The sequence below is a fragment of the Numenius arquata genome, chromosome 2, assembly GCF_964106895.1.
Source record: "Numenius arquata chromosome 2, bNumArq3.hap1.1, whole genome shotgun sequence".
Classification (NCBI taxonomy): Eukaryota; Metazoa; Chordata; class Aves; order Charadriiformes; family Scolopacidae; genus Numenius; species Numenius arquata.
In genome coordinates, this window is record NC_133577.1 from 69642990 (window position 1) to 69665259 (window position 22270).

General features: G+C 44.2%; 2 protein-coding genes across 2 annotated transcripts; one reads left to right on the forward strand and one right to left on the reverse strand.

Moving 5' to 3' along the window:
• Positions 1 to 6581: 6581 nt before the first annotated feature.
• Positions 6582 to 8635, reverse strand: NDUFB2 (NADH:ubiquinone oxidoreductase subunit B2). Its single transcript, XM_074168867.1, has 4 exons — positions 8531 to 8635; positions 8310 to 8454; positions 8108 to 8223; positions 6582 to 7377 (listed from the first exon to the last, which is right to left on the reverse strand). Exons 1-3 carry the CDS (start codon positions 8599 to 8601, stop codon positions 8149 to 8151), a joined length of 291 nt encoding a protein of 96 aa, XP_074024968.1. The 5' UTR covers positions 8602 to 8635; the 3' UTR covers positions 6582 to 7377; positions 8108 to 8148.
• A 557-nt stretch (positions 8636 to 9192) lies between these two features.
• Positions 9193 to 20506, forward strand: LOC141478378 (uncharacterized). The gene is made up of 8 exons (XM_074167473.1): positions 9193 to 9365; positions 9546 to 9729; positions 13338 to 13566; positions 14142 to 14710; positions 15619 to 15754; positions 18839 to 19002; positions 19715 to 19964; positions 20266 to 20506. The coding sequence occupies exons 1-6, from the start codon at positions 9193 to 9195 to the stop codon at positions 18850 to 18852; spliced, it is 1305 nt and encodes a 434-aa protein (XP_074023574.1). The 3' UTR covers positions 18853 to 19002; positions 19715 to 19964; positions 20266 to 20506.
• Positions 20507 to 22270: the final 1764 nt, after the last annotated feature.

Consider the following 22270-nt stretch of genomic DNA (forward strand, 5'->3'; position numbering starts at 1 on the left):
TGATGTGATCTGTTTGCAGAGTTCTCTGGTATGTGGTATTACATGTAAATTATTTGTACAGAGGCAGGTCAGACCACATTAGAGAGAGATTCAAGCTCAGGCAGAAGTTTTCAGAATTCGATTTGTTATCTGCCCTGTGCAACCCCAGGTGAGGCAGGAGAACTGACCCCTCTGGAACAGGAAGGTTCTTGCTGGAGGGTGGGAGGGGGGGTGGGGGGTGGGCTGTTAAACAAAACCATGACAAATAAATGAAGGAGTTAAGTGTGTGTGAATGTGATGTCCGTGCTAAACATGGGTGTATTGGGTGAGGACACTGTCCTTCCCTCTCTAGGAGAGTCGGACTGTTTCTGTCTGCAGAAGGTTGCTCCCAGGTGAAGGGAGAAACGCACATCGGTAGTGGAACATGCTTTTAAAACCCTGGAGTCCTGCGGTGTTGCTGGTAGTCTGTTATGTGTGTCAGTAAATATTTACTGGGGTCATAGGGACCGGACTAATCTGAAGTGGGAATTATAACTGAAATACTGTGTATTCATATTAATTCCGCAAACATTAGCAAGACAGCAATAGTGAATGACTTAATAGTCACTACAAGAATGAAGTGATTCATGTTGGTACATGAATAGAATTGATTCTGTGTACAGGATGCATTTTAAAAACAAAACAAAAAAAAAAAGCACAAATTTTTTCTTGTCTGCTGTGGGTCTTCAGATGCTGTGAGGTTTTTCTCCTTATTGAGGTTGGCAGGAATGTTAAAATAGTAGCAATAGCCACTTCCCAGTGCGGAGAAGCCAGTGAGCGAGCGGTGGCGCGCAGACCGGTGAAATCATAGCCTCCCGGCTGATGGAGCACCAGGCGGTGGCGATCATCTGAGGCCAGTCCCCGAGAGGTGGAAGGAGCCTGGGGCCACTGGGGCCAGCGGGCAGGTGAGACCATTTACAGATACAGACTCCCAGAGGGGGTGTGAAGTGGTCACTGCTCATTCTCCTTCCACCCCTCGCGTTGCTCCAGACCTTGTATGGGCTGTGGCTGAATTTGTACATGTCGGGCATACTGGAAATTAATATTCTCTTGAAAGAAACTGTTACCGGAGCAAGTATGTACAGGTGGTTCAACAGTCATTTGTTCACAGAGCTTGTTAAAAGCCCTAGTTTCCTTCCACAAGGTCATGCTGGCAGAAGATTGTCTGCTAAAATGTAACTGTTAGGAATTTCATTCTATCTTTGCTTAAAATGAACTTATTTTTGTGAAGATTCATTACCCATTAGTCTACGATATGCTTCTTGAGCCCATAGGAAAAGCACAAGGAAAATTACTATCCTTGTCCATGCAAAGCACTTTATAAGTAACATGTGATCTTCGGGGTGGGTTGGGTTGGTTTTTTTTTTATTGGGGTTTGTTTGTTTGTAGTTTTGTTTTTCTGTTTTGTTTTTGTTTTGTTTTTTTCCCTGAGGAATGTGCAAGTTGTTTGGCTGCTGTTAGAGAAGTCTTTTCAGGATGCATTTCTACTGGTTTTCACATTTGTTTGTTTCCCTCCAGATAGCTGTAGTGATGTGTGTTTGTCTTTAAGAGCTCGCACATAATACTCATGCAAAACTTTGGAAGAAATTTCGTTTGTAAATAATTGGGATTATTATTTTTTTTTTAATCTTCAGTTTTTCTGGATGTCTTGCATGCCATCAGAATCAGTCTTCAAGGTGCCCTGTAGATGTTTAGTGAATGGGGGAGGTAAGAGTAGTCGAGAACTGAGTGCCCTGTATAGCAGTGGGATGAAGGAAGTGAACTCAAATGACCAATAACATTCATGTCCGTTACACCAAATTTCTTAAGCTTCTTCGCTGTGATGTCCCAACTACAAGCACATGCCATAGTATGGAAATGTTAGTACATATGTTATGTGTGTTTGCGTGTGTTGGGACAAACATCCAGAGAGTCTTACTGCTTTTAGCTCTGCAGTATCTAGCATCTACTATTATTTTCACAACTACCAGTATCCAGTCCCAACTGTTCATGTCTTTATTAACCACACATACACCTTCACCTCTGTCTTTCCTGTTCCATACAGTTAGACGAGACCCTGTTACCTGTTACATCTTCCCTGTCAGTACGTGATTCTTTCCTGCAGCGTATTTGCTGGAACTTGGAACATTGTAGTGGAGCTTAAACCAAATGGTATGAGCATAGAGACCCAGTTATTTTGAAAGTAATTTCTGTGTGAATTAACTCCTACATGGCCCCAGATACAATTACTCAGTCATTTCATTTTTTGCTAAACTCATGCAGGTCATTAAATGAATCCACTTCTGCTTTTTTATGCTTATCTAAAATCATCTTTTCTTGAATGCTCTAGCAGCTGATGATGATGCAGAATGTTTGAGGCCAAATACTGCCATCTTATTGTGGCCTCTCAACATCACTTTGATTAGTATGTGCTCATTAGAGGCAGAATTTGGCCTTCATGACATAAAAAGAATGAAATGCTGACTGTTGATAAGTACCATGTCTTTCCACAAATGCCCAAATTGGGGGGAAAAAATACGCTGAAGATCACACATAAATAGGTTTTCTTCTGTGTTTGCCTGGTGATGTAAATGCATCCAGCAGAACGTTTGGGGAAGCCAGATCCCCAGAAACCTCACAAACAAGTACAAGTTGAAGTTTTGGTAGGTGAAGGGGCTAAATTTAGGCAAGAAGCATGTAGACATTTCGCGCTTTCGCAGCCTATAGATTTCATTCCCTTCTGGACTGTGAGTGCAGCATGTGTAGCACAAACTATTCATAGTACTGTAGACAACCCCGTCTTCTGTCTGTTGGAAAGAGTATCACCAGTAGCACAATGCGACAGGCAAAGCTTCTAGGTACAGTCGAGTTCAGTTCAAAAGCAGTTGCATGAGTGGACTGTTACGGTGTCACTCGGGAGGTGCTGGGTGTTCTGGTTTTCTGTTACGCATTTGACCTAGAACTTCAGGAAATGAACTTTCTGTTTACTGCAGCCTCCTTAATACGCGTTTGCACTTCGTATTTGTTTTGGCATGCATTTTAGATATCTTTCTTCGTCGCTGCGTTACTTCTTACCTAGTAAATAAAATCATCAAGAGAGCAGAGCAGAGATAAGTTGTTACAACTTTTTCTTGCATTTAAGTTGAAGGATGCTACCTAACACAGAAGCTACTAAGTCGGCACCGTGACACAGCGGTAAATAACTACGAAACGGTGGGAGGAGGAAACTGTTTAAAAAACAAACTGCAGAATATAGAGTACACCAAGGGTGAATTCCAGTGAAAACTCGCATATATCTTTTCTGTAGAAAAGAGAGCTACCAAGACCCTCTCTTAAATGGGTTACATAGGGATCTCCCAAAACAGTCTTTGCAGTTTGCCAAATGATCATGTGCCTTCGCAACCTTAAAAAGTACAACAGAATGTAAACCAGGTGCTTTGTAACTGGAGCAGTGGCTTTGGTTTACTTCTGATGCAGTAGTTTTGTATATAGCTATTACTATAGAATAGGTAGTGTGGAGTTGGTAAACTTCTGTAAAGGAGGGCAGAGAGCATTCCCCAAAATACCTACCATCATTTCAAAGCTAGGAATTGAAGGATACCCAATTTGGTCATGTTAAACCTGCTGCTTGAAATCTGCTCTATCGCAACTTTAATGAGGTTCATTTAATTTAAAAATAAATAAGCCCTCCTCCCCCTCGAAAGACACAAAGATCTTGTTAAAGAAAGGGAATAGAAAGCTCCGAAGAGGCCCAAAGTTACACTGTCACAGCATCTTGGAATGAGACAGTAGATGAAAAATGAGAGCTGGATGAGGAGAAATTGATGTCTCGTACTCATGTAATCGAAGTCCACATCTGTCAGAGCATACAATTAATTCCCTGGCCCAGAAAGCACAATTAATTTTGTTTTCTGCAATATCAGCAGGTTTCCTTAGTTCTCCTCAGGCCTCTTGCATTTTCCCAACACTGCAGTTACTCTTCAGTGGTCACACACTGTCACTGCACGTGAACCATGGGAGGTGGTAGGTGTCTTGTCAGCTGAGGGACAACCAGCGTGTTTGAATTTGATTTGTTCAAATTTCAAACCAGTTATGTAGACTTCTGGCAGTACCTACGTACCAGTGTCATATTTAACCTTCTTGTCCATAAAGGACAAAATAATGGGTTTCGGAATTAGTGCTTTTTCAGATCTTTTCCTTTTCTTCTTTGGGGCAAGACTTTTGAGCATAATTGTAAAGTTATGTCTAAATGCACGGTTCATACAAAATATCAGACCAATTTTCATTTGGTTTTGTTCCTTTTAGAAAGCAAAGTGTAAAAAAACTTTTCACGAATGTTCCAGGACCAGGAACTATCTGGAATCTTTCTACCTACCCCAAATTCTGCACTAAAAGTACATGTGAGAAAGTGGCGTTTTGTCTGGTTTTAAACAAAATCACAAAGAAACTATTTCCCTAAGAGAAGGGACCTGATGGAGGGTGTTCAGAAACTTCTGAACCACGTAGGCATTTGCTTCATCCCATCACAGCAGCAGCGTGTTCAGCTCATCCAGTCTCCTTAAGAGCCAACAGCGGCCCCTCCGGTCATTTTGTCTGGTTTGTCACGTTTGCAGCAGCTGTACTTTAGAATAAGCCTTGTGTGACATTTACTTTTGAGTGAGTAAAACACAAAAAAACACCCTATTTTTTCTTTTCTTTTTCGTTTGGGTTTGGGAAATGGTTGGGTTTTTGTTTTGATAAATGTCATTCTGTGTTGCATTTGTGTATTCACCCTAGTTGAAAAGAAAATCTGTCTGTGTGTTTGGGAGTTCAGTGGAACGTTAGGAGGAGAAATGAAGCCCACCTTCTGGGCATGGATGTTGGGTCTAGCGGGCAAAATGGACCAAAATTGGGTGTAGGGTTATTTTGGGACGGTGGGGGGTTCCGAGGGCATAATTTAAATTAACTCTGTCTAAAATAAAATGTAAGTGCAATAAATGTGCTTTTTTTATTCAAAGCTGTGAACCTTTAGGAAAGAAAGAAAAAAAAAACACAAAAAAAAATCAACAAAAAAAAATGCACATCATTCCTTCATGAGCCTTGTGTCCTACCTGCCTCCCCTTCCCTGCCCCCTCTCCACACTTCTCAACTGACAGAAACCTGACAGTGGCCAACTTGCATGTGTTGGCAACCCAAATTAACGTTGCTTTTCTTCCCATCTTGTTTGTTGGGATTGGGGAAAGTCCTGCCCCCCTACTTCTTGCCACCCGTGGAATCCCTTTGGGATCCAGTGCTGACCTGTGCCGCTAGAGCCGGGTCTACCGCTCTCCGGGAAGCACGAAGCCAGCCCGCCTGTGCTGCGGTCGCCCTGACGGCGAGCACAGTGCTCCTCCTGGCCCTTCGTCCTCCTGAGGTTGTAACTTCCCTCCCGGCCTCATTTCAGGTGATGTTTTTTTCTTAAGCAATCGCAAATCGGTCATCAGCTGCCTAACTGGATCCCTTTTACCCTTCGTCGAAAGACACATGCAGGCTGGCCACTGTTGCCTTCTGTGACGCTGCCTTGTTTCGAAGGAGCAGGAATATGTGTTTGTAATCTGCCGTGCATTACTTGCACTGTCTCTTTCTTACTTGAGCGCAGGCTGCTTTTCCTAGATTAGGAAAGGCGCACCGGTCTCTTGGGGGCGAGTTTCCACCAAAGGCGCAACTCATACGTTTCATTAAAAAGTGATGGAAGGTGTAGCACCCAGTAGTTGGACCCTGTGGGGGAGTAAGAGAGGACTGGCTTGTTTAAAGTTTATAGATACGCAGATCTATATCCTTTAAACTTGATTATTTTTATATATAGTCAAGACAATGGCATTACCTCATAATACAGAGGCTTGTTTATGAGAGGCAAAGTATCTAGTAAGGAGAGGAAAGGGAAATTTATATACAGATTTGATTTCTTTTTGTTCGTTCGTTTGTTCCTTAGTGCAATGAAATGTATGTCCCACCAATTTAAACTCTGTGCTAACACAACATTCCTTTCAGCTCTAATTTTTTTTTTTTTTGACCACCAGAGGTTTGCGAGGGGCTTATGACTGCAAAGTAGATGGTCCAGTCTGGTTACTTAAAACAAACAAACAAACAAACAATTGTGTTAGTAGATTTCCATAGCTGCTTTTTAAAATCTACAATGGAGTAATTGTTTTGAAACTTGTATTTATTTTTTAACTCATAACAAAATGTTTATTTTCGGTTTCCTGTTACATAGGTCATGGCAACTCCCCTTCTTTCCTTCTCAAGTTTCCCCTGTAATTGCCAATACAACTTTTTTTTTTGTTCTCGTTTGTTCCTTCCCCCTTTAATTTTGTTGTCCCTTCATTTGTACTTCGGAGTTTTTTCTCATGTAAATTTGTACAATGGGAAATATTGTCCAGTTTGGTTAGAGAGCATGGAGACTTAAAACATATTAAAATTTGATAGCTGAATTCAGATTGAAGAAAACTATTTCTGTGTAAAGTTATTTAAAGAACTCTGTATTATATAAAAGGCAAAAAGTTCTATGTACTTGATGTGAATATGAGAATACTGCTATAATAAAGATTGACTGCATGGAAAAGTCTGAAGGCGATTGTTTATTGTGTAATTCACAGCTCTTTCTCTCCATGAAGTTCCAGAGGTACAAGTTACGGTGGTTTAATGGGAGCAAAAAATTTACTTTGATGATGTTGCTTTAGAATGCAACTGGAAGGGAAAAAAAAAAAAAAAACCCAAAAAAACCAACTGAGGGATGCCTGGAGCATCTTCCCTTCATCTTCCTTTTGCTGGACTTGACTGCTGTGCTTAGCATTAAGGCATTTTTTACCTCTGCAAAGGGTTTCGCTTCACAGGGATTATTCTGGACTTTGATAATATCCAAGGGAGATGCCCCTCGCCCCAGGGAAAGTTTGGCACCAGTTGGCGTGGGTTCCCTTCAGGGTAACTTCCCCTGCTTCTATGGCAACTGTTATTTGGCGACAAGACTTCAGTAACATGTCTTTAAGTTAGCCTTTCTGTAGCTCTAACACGGACAAGTTTTATTCTCACCCCTCCTTTAGCAGTTACTTGGTGGAGCTTTAATGATGGGATTCTTACCCACTATACATTCATGGAAGTTTCAAATCACTCTTTGAACATGGATACATCACCTTATTTATTGAAGGGCAGCACATTATATATAGAGCAAACATTACAGAAGCTCATGTGGACTCAAATATCCCCCACCTCTAAAGCTGTAATGTTCATTCTCCAGAAATCCTACAGCACTCAAAAATAAAAGTACAATTCACCTTAGAGGTTGTTGTTTGCAGTTAACTTTTATTGAAATAAGGACCAAGGAGCCAAAGCTTTGCTTCCAGGGGCCTCTTTAGTTCCAGGGACCTGCAAGTAACAGAAGAGAATCCTGAGAACTTTTTCACCCGTCCTCTTCCCACCACTGACAAGAGGGGAAGGACCTCCTCAATAAGTTTCTGTGCTGCCTTCAGCAGTAGTTGACGCTGTCAGTTTTACAGAACCATAACGTTTCTCTATTAAGCTGCTGGGTCACGGCATTTAAAGGAACTGGAAACAAGCGGAAAGCCCCAAACCTTTAAGGGGTGGATTGGACAGGTCTCTCTAGTTACAGAGAGAGCATATCCTTAATATGGTAATGCTGGGTCTACAGAACAGCATGAAGAAAATAATTTTGAACTGGTAGCACTTAAGCTACAACTCATCAAAAAATAAACTGTTACACTGCAGGCTTATATTGCCAGAAGTAGACTACCTGCACTCAAGCACCCAAGAAGAGAGTGTGTGAAGGCAATAAACAGTGCAGATATTTGCATTCTGTACAACAGAGATCAGGCACATCTACCTCTGGAAGTGCTCAAATAATGTCTGGAAAGAGGGTACTTGTAGTGATACCCAGAGAAGAGGGCCAGTAAGCAGAGCCAGGAAGGATGCCCTGGCACTGTACCACAGCCGGGAGCTTTGAAGCAAAGCTAAAAGCACGCCCCAGGCTGGGTGTAAGCTGCTGCCGACTGGGTTTATCGCTGTTCAAAGCAAAGCCCAGCCCGGCTGCAGACCCCGGGGGCCGCCGGGCCGGTGCCAGGAGGGGCGGGGGGCGTACCGCTGTGCTGCCGCAGCGCCGGCACCCAGGGCTGGAGGCGCCTATTCCGCGTCGTCCGGAGGGATCCCCAGCTCCTCGTCCGTCCAGGCCGCAGGGTCGGGGTAGGGGAAGTGGCCCTGGCAGAGAGGGACGGTCAGAGCCCGGACTAGGCCCCGGCCGCCCCCCTGGCCCGCCCATTCGCCCGCCGCCGCGCCGGCCTCACCAGCACCATGTCCGAGCTGTGCCAGAAATGCCAGAGGATCCAGAACCACATGAAGCCACTGAGGATTTCGCTCTGGATCACCTGCTTCCGCGTCAGCTGCGGGAACTGCCGGTACCGCGGCGGGATGTGCACCCCGCCGCCCGCGCTGCAACGACACCGGCACCGCTTATACTCCCGGCACCGCCGGCCGGCACCCGCCCCCCCTCGCCCGCCCCACTCACTGCCGCAGCCCGGTGGCGCCGCTCCCGGCCCGCAGCAGCCGTCCCGCCGACCGCCCCAGCGAGGCCAGCATGGTGGCAGCTCCGCCGCCTTCCCCCACCCCGCCCCTCTCCCCCAATGTCACCCCTGCCACCTCCCCAACAACAGCGGCGGCGATTGGCCCGCCCCGGCGCCTACCAACTCCGGGTGCGGAGGGGTGAGGGAGCTGTGGGCCGGAGCGAAGGAAAGCGGCCCGCCCCGGGCGTCGTCGTCGCACGGATGTATCTGCGCACCGCCACGCCGCTGCCTCCGCCGTCTGCCCCGCGGCGGGGCCCGCTGTGACTGTGAGGGCAACCCTGCCCCCCCCCCTCCTCCGGCACTTGGGAGCAGCGGGACGGCACCAACGCACCCGTGGGGGGTTCTTCCTGAGTCCCGAAAGTTGCTGTCGCCCGCGGGGGAGGGAGCGGGGAGATCTCACCAGCCAAAACGTTCATTATGGAGTTGGGGCAGAAAGCGACGCCGGCTGCATCGTTTAGGAAGGGGCTACAGAAATAACCTGTCCCTCTTCTCCTCCCCCCTATGGGCGGCCCTCTTGGTCCAGCCCGCAGTGTCCGGTTGCGTAGCAACGGGGCACGCGCCCGGGAAGGGTCATGGCGGGCCCCGGGCCGGGCCTTGGTTAGTTGGGATGCGGGAGCGGCTTCCGCCGCGGCGTTCCTGTGGGAGCGGCTGGTGCGGAGCCTCCTCCGGCGGCCATACCGACGCCCTCTTCAATGTCGTGGCTTTCTCCGGAGAGGCGGAGAGCGGGCAGGGGGGCGAGGAGGAGGGCGCCAGCTTCCGGGGGCCAGCAGGGCCCTCTCTGTAAGGCCGGCTGCTGAGGCGGGAAGGCAGGGACGCCTGAGCGCAGAAATACCCGATAAAGAGTCTCACACCTGTCTCACCTACATGTGTGAGTGGGCTTTGGTTTTGGTTTTGTTTTTTTTTTTTCCCCCCACAGGTGTTAAAATGTTGCAGCTGCCCAGTCGGATATTCTCTTGGTAGTGTCACTGAAGCAGCAGCCTGGATTCAATCCCTGCGGTTTGGGAACGGCACAAATGCTGCGGGTGGCTTGGCTGCAGCGTTTGAGGACCCGGCCTGCCAGTCAGTGTCTCTGTTCACTGCCAAACTCCCAGAGCAAGAGTCAGAGGAAATCTGCCAACTTCGTATGGAGAACAAGTTGCATCCAGTACGTGCTCTGTGCCTGCTGAGAGATTCAGATGGTAATGAAAGAAGCAAACAAAAAATAATGGAGAAAGCAGCTAGACAATCAGGGAGGTCCTTTCAAGTGATCCAAACCCCTTCTACTGCTTCTGAAAAGGTATGCCACTAATATAAGATTAGTGCATACTAATTAGTTCCTCCTGAATCTTTATTGGATGATGTTTCACAAAGTAGAACTGGGGAAGAGTTTCTGTGATCCTCTGGAAGAGTAACCTTGTTTTGCCTGGCAGCTTATAAGCAAAGCAATCTGTGGACAAAGATTTAAAATAGCTTTGGCATTTCTGGTACAGGCTGTACCTGACACCCCGAGCTGGCATAACCACCATCCTAAGCGTACACTCACTAATTCTTTTCTTGCTTGTGATGAAAGAGCACTTCACATAGCCCCTGAGCAAAAGGCATCATCGCCAACACCTGGGGTCAAGTTCAGGAACATCTTGGTCTAGCTCCATTTACTTTAGCAGGGAAAGACTTTCCCTGTAAAGTGATTTCATTGAACTCCACAGACCAGCACTTGAAAAGACGTGTCTCTGACAGGTGAAGATCCTGGAGAAAAGAACAAATGCCTTACTTTGATTTTACTTTTTCTTTGCTAGGTGACTGTACACCTTTGCCTACAGCCAGTGTATCCTGATTGACAGAATTCAATGTTGTTTTACTCTTAGACGAGGATGGTCAAATACCTGTCTTTTAAATAAATAACATTATCTTCTAAATCTGTTAACACCCCAAACAGCTGATGTCCTCAGTTGAAACAGCACAGGTTTTCAATATCTACCCTGTGGATGTCCTTGTAGTTAAGGGATTTTAAGTTCCCTGCTCTTCTGGGTCTCATAACAGCCCTAATGCATTTTCAACAACAGTTTATGGGGAATATCAGCAAACTACTCAACTGTTGTTTTTACTTAACACACGATAAATGCAACTTGAGTTTATCTTTTTCCATAAAATCTGAATGCGTTAATATAAGGTTCATAGTTTTGTTGTTGACTCCCAACTGCCTTGCATTTTGTCTTTCTCCCTTCTTGTGGTCTCTCGCATATCGTTCCCTGTGTCATTGTTCTCAAACGTTTCACTTTTTCCCTCCTGCTCAGGCCAGATGGCTCCACTGCTGGCTTTGGCCTGCAAAGGCAACTTTGTCTTCTACACTCAGTTCCCACCTTCCTTATTCTTCCTTGACTTCAGCTCCTTTCATTGACCTTACAGCTAGCTCTTCCTTGCTTGGAGAGTTTGGATGGCTGTGTAAGAAACATGGTCCCAGAGGAGGCAATGCACACAGGGCTGCTGGCTGCCCATAAGCTACCGTTTGAGAACCAGGGGCAGACAGAGTGGGAGGAAGCCAGCAGGGCTGATAGGCCTGCATTCCTCCTGGGGATGGGAGAGGCAGCTCCAGAAACCCCACCCTGCCTCCATCTGCCTGTCTCCAAGCTGTGCTTCGTCCTGAGAAATTGGTGCATTTTCCAGGTTCAAAGCTCTTTACTAAAATCAATAATCAATTAACTAAAAGGCATAAGAATTAGTAAGAAAGAAAAACTGTCCTGATTTAAGAATCATATGCATAGTGCTTCCTTCACAGTAGAATAAAGTTGTGATAGGTTCTGAGATGGACCAAAATGGATATCTGCTGTAGCTTTGTGTATACTTGAAATGACATGTCCTTTGAAGAACACATCTCATCATGATCAAAGAAATGGTGATACACCTGCTACATATCTAACAGCTAAATAGAAGGCAGGGGAAACACAAAGGATTTTTTATCATATAGTTCTTATATTTTATTTTTTTAATTTCTTCTTTCCGAGTTTGATTTCTTAAAATCAAAGCCATTTGTGATGAGCTTATAGATAAATAGCATAGCACCATAGATATGATGGAAGAATTAAAACAAAGAGAGCATATACTGGAAAGTAAATTTCATAATAATATTCCTGTTTAAGTATTTAAATGTTCAAAAATCATGCTCATCCTCTGCTTCTATCTCCTCCTTCCCCCTCCAGGGAAGCTCCATGTCCATCTCGCATGTCCAGTGTTGTCACAGAGCTAATAAAGATCCCTTTGGCTCTCTGCTGCCGAGATGTCCAGTAACATAGTAAGTTCAAAGTCTTTAGCTGGGTCACTGGAAATGCAGAGAAGAAAAAAGCTAAGAAACAAGACAGTTCCTGCGGGGTGGGTGGGTGTCCCACGTGGATTTATTTTGTTTTCGTTGCAAAAGTTCTCTTGCCAAGGTCTTCATTACTTCTTGTGGTTTTGTTTTCTACAGCTTTCCTGTTTGTGCATGGAACCCAGATTGCCTTTGTATGCCCTTGATATCCTCAGCAAAAAGGAATTTCATTGATTTATCCCCAGTGGCTTCCAGTTTTGTGAGGGGTACTCGTGTGCTGGCCAGGAGAGAAGCTGATGGCTATTACTACCTGGGCCACGTTGCCCAAGAGGTGAAGGTAGCTATCAATTGGGAAGTATGCTGTAAGAGGAGCTGTGTGTCTTTTCCCTGTTTTTCCCATGCCCCATCAGACCCATGCCCTGGCTGTGGGGTGGCTCTGCTGTGACAGAGTGCACTTCATAACCACTGTTCTCTCCCCACATCCTATTTTCATCCGTTTCCTGATAATGACTGGCTGTATGCTGTGAGGAGTCCTGCAAGCAGAAGCAGCCTGGAAATCAGTCCATTTTAGTAGTTAAGATAAGTTGTTATTCAGAGACAATCAAACCAGGTCCCTTATCCCTGTTGTCTGCTTCCGCCCAGTCCAGCAGCAAAGTCAATTAGCTAAACAGCATTAGTAGTAGTCATCCAAAATGCCTCCAGGGACCACCTCCTCCTTACCAAACTGAGAGCTTTCCTTGTTCTCTTCCTTCTGTGTTTCTGGAATTTTGGATGCCAGACAGAAAATCCCTCTCTGCGGGCTTTCTTTAGAACTCCAATGCATTTTCCAGTTCACAGGTTAGTTAAATAAATAATGATGCTAGTATAGCTGAGGATGGCTGTAAGTCCAGCGTAGGGTGGAACAGATGGGGACAGCTAAAGGCAAGAGTGACTAGCTGGATTTGGGGCTGACAGCATTATTTGTGTAAGTGCAATCATAGATCTGCAGAGAAGGCTGAGATTTCAGTACTAGATCTGCCCCATGCCCATTGCTGGAGGCTTAAATTAAAGCATTTAAATTTATGAGAGTTATGACGTTTTACTGGTTTGTTATCCTTTTGATTGCTGTATAACAAACCACATCATACACAGCAGTTTCTTTTGGCTACTCTTTTTCTGATGGGAGGTTTTCCTGGTAAAGTTCTGCCTTAGCACGCTAATTGTGTTCTTCTGAGCCAGATGAGCCTACTAAAATCTAAGTTCAAAATGAAAGGAAGAGAAAGGCTGTCAGGTCCTTAAGCCCCAGCTTTTTAATGACTTTTAAAGTCTAATATGGACACGGTACAGCGTAAAAGCTGGTAGAATAGGAAAGTTACATTCACAGATCATGTTCCACTTCCTGGGATTTCTGCCACTTCCCTCTTAGCACTTATGTTTGGCTGTTAATTGGACCCAGATGTCTGTCTTGCAAACCGCATGTTTTACTCTTGTAGGGCTCCAGGGAACGCTTTTTAATTGAGTTTGACAAAAGTCGCACTCAGAAAGGCAAGGTACAGCTTCGCATTCAGGAAACACCTCTCTACGACATTCTCCACTACGAAGATGCCAGGCAACAGCCTCTTGCTCCAGGAGACAGGGTCTTGGCACCATGGGAGGCTAGAGCTGAACGTTTTGGCCCAGCCACTGTGCTAAAGGTTATGGAGAACAAGGAGGCGCGTTTAGGTACTGGCTATTGGATTTCTTAATAGCGAGAGACTCGCCACGGTTGCTGGTCACTGTACAGAAAAGAGAACGGTCTCAACCATGGAGAATTCACCACCTGCTGCTTGGGTTCTCTTCATCATCTTTTTTTTTGTTGTTGTTCATACTAAGCAGCCTGTTCTTTTTCAGTGCCAGAATTAATGCAGCTCCCAGAATTAGCCTTTGTTTTGTTCTGTGAGCGGAAACTTCCTAAAAATGGCAGGGGCATGGACATCCTCCTAACAGGAGGAGAAAAATGTTCCTGGCCCTCATGAGTATTCACCTGATTATCTGTTAGTTCAGTTTCTAGCTTTCGCAGGGTAAAACCCCTGCTCACTGTGACAAGTGAGAATTTTGCAATCTGGTCTGTCTTCAGAGGAAGTTCAAAAGAAGTTCAAATTTTAAACCTATAAAGAAAAAATCATGGAAGTTGTTACAAAATTGTCTGAAAGACAACCTGTTACTTTTGTCTCCTGCTTTCTAAGAGATAAATCACACAAGTTGATATGCTTCTAATATATTCTTTGCCTTTTTTTTTTTTTTTTTAATATGCACAGCACACAACAGAAGGGGAGTGCTTGTGAATTTCTGGAATGGGCAGACTAAGGAGGTGTCTTCTGACCAAGCTCTGCGGATCCCTCTGCCCTTAAGTGAACGCATCATCCTAGAACTGCAGATGCCTTTAGCAGCCAGGCAGATGGTGGTAGATTCAAGCTTGGATTACCCATACATCGTGACGCCGGGTTATAGAGCCTCAGGCTATTACAGAGAGGGTCACTCAAACCTGGACTACTGGCCAAGGGGTCTGCATTTGACTCAGCCATGCACTAAGTGCAGCTGTAGGTGCCCCTCGTTTCCCCATTGCTGCCTTGCAGCCTGGGAAGCCACACGGCCTACAGGGTGTGAAGTGCAGCAGGAAGATGCCTTCATCCCAGGAACAAGCTCAACTAAAGAAGAGCTCAGCAAGAAAATAGAAGAGCAACTGTCTGAAGTGAGGATTTCCTCTTCAGAAAGTGTTCCCAGAGAGGAAGAGAAAAAGGAAGATAAGAGATTGAAGACAGAAAACACTCCAAAAGATGTTCAGTCTTGTTTGGAAGAGGACAATGAGGTTATAGAACCAAAGAAGGTAAAAAATGCTTTACTCTGGCTCTTCTGTTAACATGTGGTCTGCTATTTGCATAATGTCTGCTTTGGTACCCTAAGTTTTCTGCTCTTGGTACCAAAAAATTACTAGAGGTTTTAGGCCTGGCTAAAGAATGGAGAGACTTTTCTCTGCACTATCTTCCTGCTCCTTTGACCTGGGAAGGAGCTAGAAGCTGTCATTGTCACTAGCTGGTGCTGACTCCTAGAACCTCTACCACAGATGGAAAACATGAGAAATGTCGCATAGTCCAGTTCCTCTTCATCCTGCCTCTGCTTGAAGGCAGTAAAGGCAGGAAAAAGTGTCAGTCAGAAGACTTTACACCAGATAAGGGTTACAGTAAGGATTGCTCCATACCAAGGCAGTCCCTGGCATAATGCTATTAAGGTATTTCTCCACCCATGGTAGAGGCGTCACCTCCCAAAGACCAAAAGAGACTTTTGTGATCCTTGGTAGTTGATTTGGTGCTTGTAAACAGGGCACTGGACGAGGACTAGTAAGGAGGAAGTTAATGGGCACCAGCTACTGCCAAACTTTTCTCCATTGCTCTGCAAAGGTTAGAACCCTAATTTCTGGCATGTGCCAGAAAAGCTACTGTCTTTCAGCCAGAGCTCCTCTGGCCTAATCTCTTTTGTACCAGTTTGGACCCTTCCAGGCAGAAGTACTGCCAGTTTTAGGTCATTTAAAGATGTAGAGAAACCCACAAAGCGATTAGAAATTACTCTACTTAAGAGTTGTTTCTTCAGTAAAGAACTCCCCCAGAGGTTGTTTTTTTTTTTAATCTTTCTCAAACTTCAGTTGCAACTTAAGATTTTACACTATAAATTCATGAAACTAACCTATTCTTTTCCTTATCAGGCCTGGATTATGATTGCATTTCTTGTTATTTCTAGAGTCCTCAGAGGGAGATGGCTCATGCTGTGGTCGATACTGCTGTCAACACAGACCACTGGTTAATGGAGACAGTCCACAAGGAAGAAGCAGACAGCAGACAGCAGGATGCTGAAACTGAGGCTAAACACAAACATGGTATTGAAATTGTAGCTGTTTTATCCAAACATAAGATTTGCCACACAATATCAGTGCAGCAAGTCATCATGTCTAAGATCTGGTGCCATAGTTCTTGACATTTCAAAAGAAAATGCCATAATGCCATGCTGAATATAGCCACTATAATATAGTATCATTGTATGTAGGTATTAATGGTAGCAAGGCTTGAGAAGCTGTTAGTCTTCTCAAGGTCAAAGTATTTTGAGATGGAAGCTGGGGTTTTTTGGCTTTTACAGCTACTGCAGTAGAAGCCTTGGGTTTTCTTAACCTTTATCATAATACTTACTATAAATATTATTTATTCTAAAATTTCCTTACTTTAAAAATTAATCTATAACATTAACTATGACTGCCTAGAGCAAAAAAATTTCACCAGGACTGGTCTGCAGAACACTCCTTCTCTTATCTGTGCTGGAAAGGATTGCTGCATAATGTCACAGGGTAAACTTTTTTTTTTCCTTATTGTCCAAAAGGGGCTGGATCATTATTTTAATCAAATTGTTGCTGTTCTCAGTTAAGCTAGTTTTGTGACAATTGCAGCCATTTAAGTGAGCAGTCTGAAAGCCTAAAGCTTTCTCCAGGTGTTACTGCTTTGCTCTGTGTCACTGCCGGTAGAGGGAGAATGAAAAGTCAAACAGAAGTGCGCATTTCTTCCCAGCTGGTGTTCCAACATCATTCCATGAAACAACTGCCACTCAGATCCACACTGTCTTTAGCAGAAAGGTGCAAGCAAGCTCTGCCCATGTTCTCAGTTATCCAAAAGCTGTCTTAGCACAGTGTTTTGTCCAAGCTAATTCATCCTGCCTCTCAGCAGGATGTATAGCTCAGGCTTTGCACTATCAAGAAATTTATAATTATTGCTTGTCTCAGAGCATTGGCAGAAGTAGTTCCTGTCTGCCTGCGAAATACCATGTAAACAATCCCTTAGCCTGAGTAGCCCTAAGTGCAGTCAGTGATCTTGTGTTACCGGGCAAAACTCTTGCTTGACTGCAATGACGGGCTTGTTTTTTGAAAGCTGGGACCTGTTTTGTGGAGACTAAAAAATGTCCCACTTCCTCAGAGGAAAATGTTGGTACTAAGTTATAAAAGTCTTGCTTGAAAATATTTTATGAGAAGACCTCTTTTTTTTTTTTTTCTTTTTAATTTGCTTTCTTTTTTATAAGCTGTCTATAACCTCTTATGTCCCTGCCCTAATTTATTTGAAAGGTCTTTTTGAGTCCGGAGTGGCAGAAGCTCCAACCCAGCATTCCCAAAGGAGCCCTTCCCTGAGAACCAGTGCTTTGGTTCCTTTCAGGCGCCAAAGCTTCTTTGATCGAGTGAATCAATCACTAGAGAAAGACAGCCTGACCATCAAATCAGCTCTACGTGTACAGAGACCACACAGTACTTCCAATGTGCAGGCTAGGAGATCCACTAATCTCCTAAATCTTCTAAAAGACAAAAGCATTACAGTAAGTGTTTGGTCCAAACCAGAGTTAGTTATAATGTCAAGCGATTTTTTAATGTCGTGTGAGAATATACTCTCCTTTGATCTCTTTCTCAGAGGTTTTTACTGCAACAAAAATTATGCCTATGTAGAATAATGGCTATGCATAAATAGAAATGTAAGGTTTCCACTTGGGAATCAGTGTTGTACAGGAACAAGGCACTTCTGGTATTTTTACTCAGCACTTTTGATGGAGTTTTTTATTTCAGATCTAATATTTTCTAAATAATCCTCTCAGCTAGCCCTACCAGATAGCAAAAAAAAAAAAAAAAAAAATTATTCCTCTTTCACAGATACTGAAGGTAAAAAAGAGAAAGTCTAGGTAGTCACCTGAATCCCATTGCAGAGAGTGCACTTCAGGGATGGGATGGAACTTCAGGTCTCCTAATTCTTAAGCCAGTCCTTTGCCTGCTGGAAAACACCATTTGTTCACCTTCCACCTATAAAACACCTTCAGTTCTTTCTTTGATCTCTCCCAGTGTATTTCATTAAACACAAATCACCCACAAGGTCCATTTTTTTCAAAGAATAGCAATACACTGGAGAACAAAGGTGTTTACTGCCCCTAGGAAGCCATACAAATCAATGTGTTGAGACACATCAGTCAAAATGCTACATGAGACCGGCAGGGACATTATTTGAAGGTCCTGTAGTGTTTTCCAGCTTGTGGTATTAGAGCTGTCCTCAGGAAAGGACCGGAAGGAGACATTCTGGTTGCAGAGGAACAGCTAACAGCAGGAATGTGCTAATTGCAGCTGGAAATAGGAGAAGGGAGAGTTCATTTGAGTGGAAAATATTTTGTGGAAGCTCTGTTCCAGCCCCAGACACCTCTGGCAATGTAAACTGGAATGCATGTCTTAAGTTTTGGTGATGTTTCCTTGCTCCTTCCCTCATACAGGGCACTGTAAGGAGTACAAAAGAAAGAAATATTTCACTATGGCTGTGCAAAGAAGCCTTGTAGGTGCTCCTTCATCTCTTTACACAGCACAGTGCACTTAAAAATGCAGATTAAGAACAGTGCCCAGCATTGAAATGCAGCTACTACTGAGGAAAACACAAAGACTGCTCGATCATGGGTAGAAACCTCAGACAACAGGAAGTGAAGAGTTAGTACACCTGCACAGAACTCCAGGAAAATTTTGTGTTTGACCAGAGGGAGGCAGATATTTCTCTTTCTAATAAAATCTAGTAAGAAATCTGTAGTACTATTTGTGGTCAGAACCTGTACTTTCCATCCAATCCAGAAGCTGACACAAAGATTAGGCAGTTTTAAGCACTGGCTCAACACCAGAACAACAAGAACAGAACGGCCTACTGTTCTTCTATGAAGAACCCTTAAAATTGGATTTTCAGGCACCCCTTTGTTGGTTAAGCCTAGTCTTTTGTACAGGTTTTAGCATCCTACTCAGCGTTTTCATGGATGGGAAGTGACACTATAGTATTCATGAGCCAGTGTGGCTTCCAGAGCTCAGGAGTGACATTAAAAGGCTAAGCTGTTCTGGATTTGTAGGTTTACAGTTTGCATTAGAAAAATATACTGATGAGATTAAGGGTTCAGTTTGGTTTTTTTCTCTTAGAAATCAATCCTTAATGGTGCATCTCAAGAGAGATGGAAAGAGGTGGACTTCAACAGAGCTAAGATTGAGCACAAAAGGCGGCAAGAGGAACAGAGGCAGCTGAAGAGGGAGCAACAGCAAGAGGCAGATGGCATCCGACACCAGCTGCGCCGGGACAACCAGAGGTGATGTCCACAACCTAACTGGTTTTTGTAGTAAATGTCAGAAGATTGGTAGTGTCTACTCCCTAGTGCTCTCATTCAGCCTCTGAACATCACACATCGTGCCTCATGCTTGTCTCTGCAGAGTGGTCATGGTGGTTTACTAATGGGAATAAAATTGATGCTTGGGGTATGGGCAAGTGGGTATACATGGACCTGTAGCTTTTAGCATTACCTCCAAGGGCAAATTCCCTTCAGTCTTTCCTCAGACCCAAAGTCCTTTTGCCTCCCAGATCCCTGTTCCCTACCTCTGGTCCTACAGTCCACTTAAGCTTAGCAGGTCCTTGCCCCCATGATCTACCTTCTTCCATCTCTTCTGTTGCTCCTGTGGCTCCACCATCAATACACATAGCCACCCAGTTTTCCAGATTAGTCCTACAGCCCTGCCCACATGATTAATTTCTTTGGTTCCTGGTCTTCAGGGCCACAGCTGCATTGGGTTATGTAGTTAGGTGAACAGATGACTGCAATTCACTGAGATCAGGCACCAACCCATGTTGGGGGTTTTGCCACCTCTGTGTAGGACACAAGTTTAACCCTTGTAACCTAACAAAGAGTCCTGGGATATTAACTGAGCACAGACTGCCAGAATATCTGCTTTGTGTCTTATGCACCATCTTTTTCTTTTATTGCTCTTTCTTTCTGAGAAATTTGAGAAATTTTGTTTTGGAAACAGGCAGCGGTTGCGTCAGAGAACATTGCAAGGGCTGGAGAAACAGCTGGAGAACAAAGACAGAGCTTTGCAGCACATGGCACTGCTCCAGGCTGCTGGGGCAGAGAGGAGCAGGAAGGAATCCTTCTTGTCAGAGGAGGAGAAGAGGAAAGCAAGTGAGAGGCTGCAGTTCTTAAAGACACAGCGTTTGCAGAGAGAGGAGTTGCAGGCAGAACGCAATGAAAGGAGCTTTGAACAAGAGAAAGAACGGCTGGTAAGGGCAATTCCAGAAATGTTTCTCCTGTACTACCATGTTTCCAGCAGTGACACCATCCAGAGTATTTGTCTTTCACCTGTTTTATATCCAATATAATTATATCACTTAGAGATAAATAAATGAAGAGTAACATTTTTTAACATGTATAAAGATGAAAGATGGGAAGTAAAATTCTCCATCTCTGTGGCAAGAGTCTTTCTGCGTGCAAAGAATAAATTTCCATAGATTATACCCTTTTCTGACTTCTGCCAGTGATAATTGTGGCTGGAAAACTGTAAATGTCTTTATTTTTATGTAGGATTCCCTCAAGAGCAGAATGCAGTCACGGCAGGAAATGCTGGAACAAGAATCACAGGAGCAGGACAGGAAACAAAAAAAGGACAAGGCTGCCAAAGTGAGAGTGTTCCAGAGCAGAGACCGTTCATGCCGGAAGATGGAAAAAGAAGGCCAAAAACTCTGTGACCTCCAGCAGTACCTCAGAGAACAGAATCTTTTGATGCTCCGGGCATCACTGCTAGCGTAAGGAAGCTGCAGCGTGGGTAAGCAGGCCCTTGAGCAGTTCACAGGTCTGCTCTGTATCTTGTAGGTGTGAGTCCATGCTGGAGCTTGGGTGCTTGAGTGCAGTTGTGACGATTGGAATTACGATTCCTGGAGAAGTCTTTAATGTCCTTTTCATTGCAGCCAGAGTGCATTTTCACTGCTCTGTCCTTTACATGCCTTTCTTTCTGGGGTTATTATTCTAGTCCACCTCTGCCAAACTGTTCTGTGACCCTACTGACAGACCCAGCTCCGCAACCAAGAGCTATCTTGGTATTTAATACGAAACACAGCCACAGCTCTGAGTTTCTGCCTCAAAGGCATCCGAAGGGGGCCAGCTCTTTCCACAGGACTCCAAGGAGTCAGCAGCCATAGTGCTGAGTGTTGTAGTCTGAGGCTGGTGAAAGTGTCACGGGGCAATCCAGAGTGGAGCACCAGAGGACCTGGGAGATAACAAAAGTCATTCAAGGGCACAAGATCTAGAGCCTGGCAGAGGGGCATCAGGTTGTAGCTGCTTTGAAGGTGCCAGTGACAGAGAAAGGAATTAGTTAAGTGAGGGCATGGGTCATACAATAGAGCAGGAGGTGAAGAACGAGAATGAAGGCCAGGAGAAATGCCCTGGGAACGAGTCCCTCAAGTAAAGTGGTGCAAGCGCAGGCACAAGTCATGTCCTGTTAATACAAGCCTGCAGGGAAATTAAATACAGGCCTGAAAAGGCTTCTGCTGCTGAATTCCAGGAACTTTCTGCCCTGCTGTGTTTCTTCCAGAGCAATGCCAGAAAAGCACTTTTTTTTTTTAAGGTCAAGGACCACATAAAATAGGAAGTGTAGCTGTGCAATGCTGTTAATATGACTTACCTTGCTATATTAATGTTATATGAAATATGGGGAAGGAGAGCTGGACACCAGCTGGATGTTAAAAAAACCCAAACCTGCAGCAATGAAAATGTACATGCTAAAATACAATGTATATTATCTGCTGAAGTTTCCGTTATTAAAAACTGACTCTTGCAAGTGTCCCATTGCACAAGTTGCAGAGCTCCATAGGAAAGTAGGCCCCATCCATGACACAGTTGTGCTACTTCCAGCCAAAACTGCTGCAGGGGCAGGATAGAGATCCACTGACAGGAGCAGTGCTTCAGAAAACCTTTCAGCTTGGGCCTCAGGTTAAGTGTAGATCTTCTGCTGTGAGGGTGTATGTACTGCTTGGAATACACAGGCCACTTGCCTAGAGGAAGAATGACTTGTAGAAGCCCAAAATGCAAAAAGGAAGATGTTTCTTTGGTGAACCTATATATAACGTGAAGGCTCTACAGTTTGTTTGTTTGTTTAAATCATGTGCTAGTTAAGACAACGGTGTACCTAGTTACGAGTTCAAGTCTAACTAGACTTGCAGAAACAAGCCTAAAACTTAAAAGATGTTAAACTCTACTGCTGCTTTCATCCTTAAGCATTTGGAAATGGAATACATAATGATTAAAGGAAAGTACATGAAATACATTGAGCGGAATCTAAACTTATTTTTCAGACTTCATTTATGTATCATTAATCATTATTTTATAATCACCATAAAATAGCACATTGTCTGCTTATGTACTTTCTCTTCATTGCTTAACCATCTGAAACCAAACCACTGCAGACACCCTGTGCTGCTGCCATTTCACATACAGTATATCTGGGAATATATTTAATATTACAGTATTTCCAAATATTGATAGACTGTTTCTCACTACTTAAAAACAGCCATAAAATCATTTTAATACTACT

Coding starts and splice junctions, on each gene's coding strand:
- NDUFB2 (XM_074168867.1), bottom strand. CDS start 8,601: ATGCTGGCCTCGCTGGGGCGGTCGGCGGGACGGCTGCTGCGGGCCGGG. Junction 8,455..8,530: donor GGCGCCACCGGGCTGCGGCA/GTGAGTGGGGCG, acceptor GTGTCGTTGCAG/CGCGGGCGGCGGGGTGCACA. Junction 8,224..8,309: donor ACAGCTCGGACATGGTGCTG/GTGAGGCCGGCG, acceptor CCTCTCTGCCAG/GGCCACTTCCCCTACCCCGA.
- LOC141478378 (XM_074167473.1), top strand. CDS start 9,193: ATGCGGGAGCGGCTTCCGCCGCGGCGTTCCTGTGGGAGCGGCTGGTGC. Junction 9,730..13,337: donor TGGAGAACAAGTTGCATCCA/GTACGTGCTCTG, acceptor TTACTCTTGTAG/GGCTCCAGGGAACGCTTTTT. Junction 13,567..14,141: donor GAACAAGGAGGCGCGTTTAG/GTACTGGCTATT, acceptor TAATATGCACAG/CACACAACAGAAGGGGAGTG.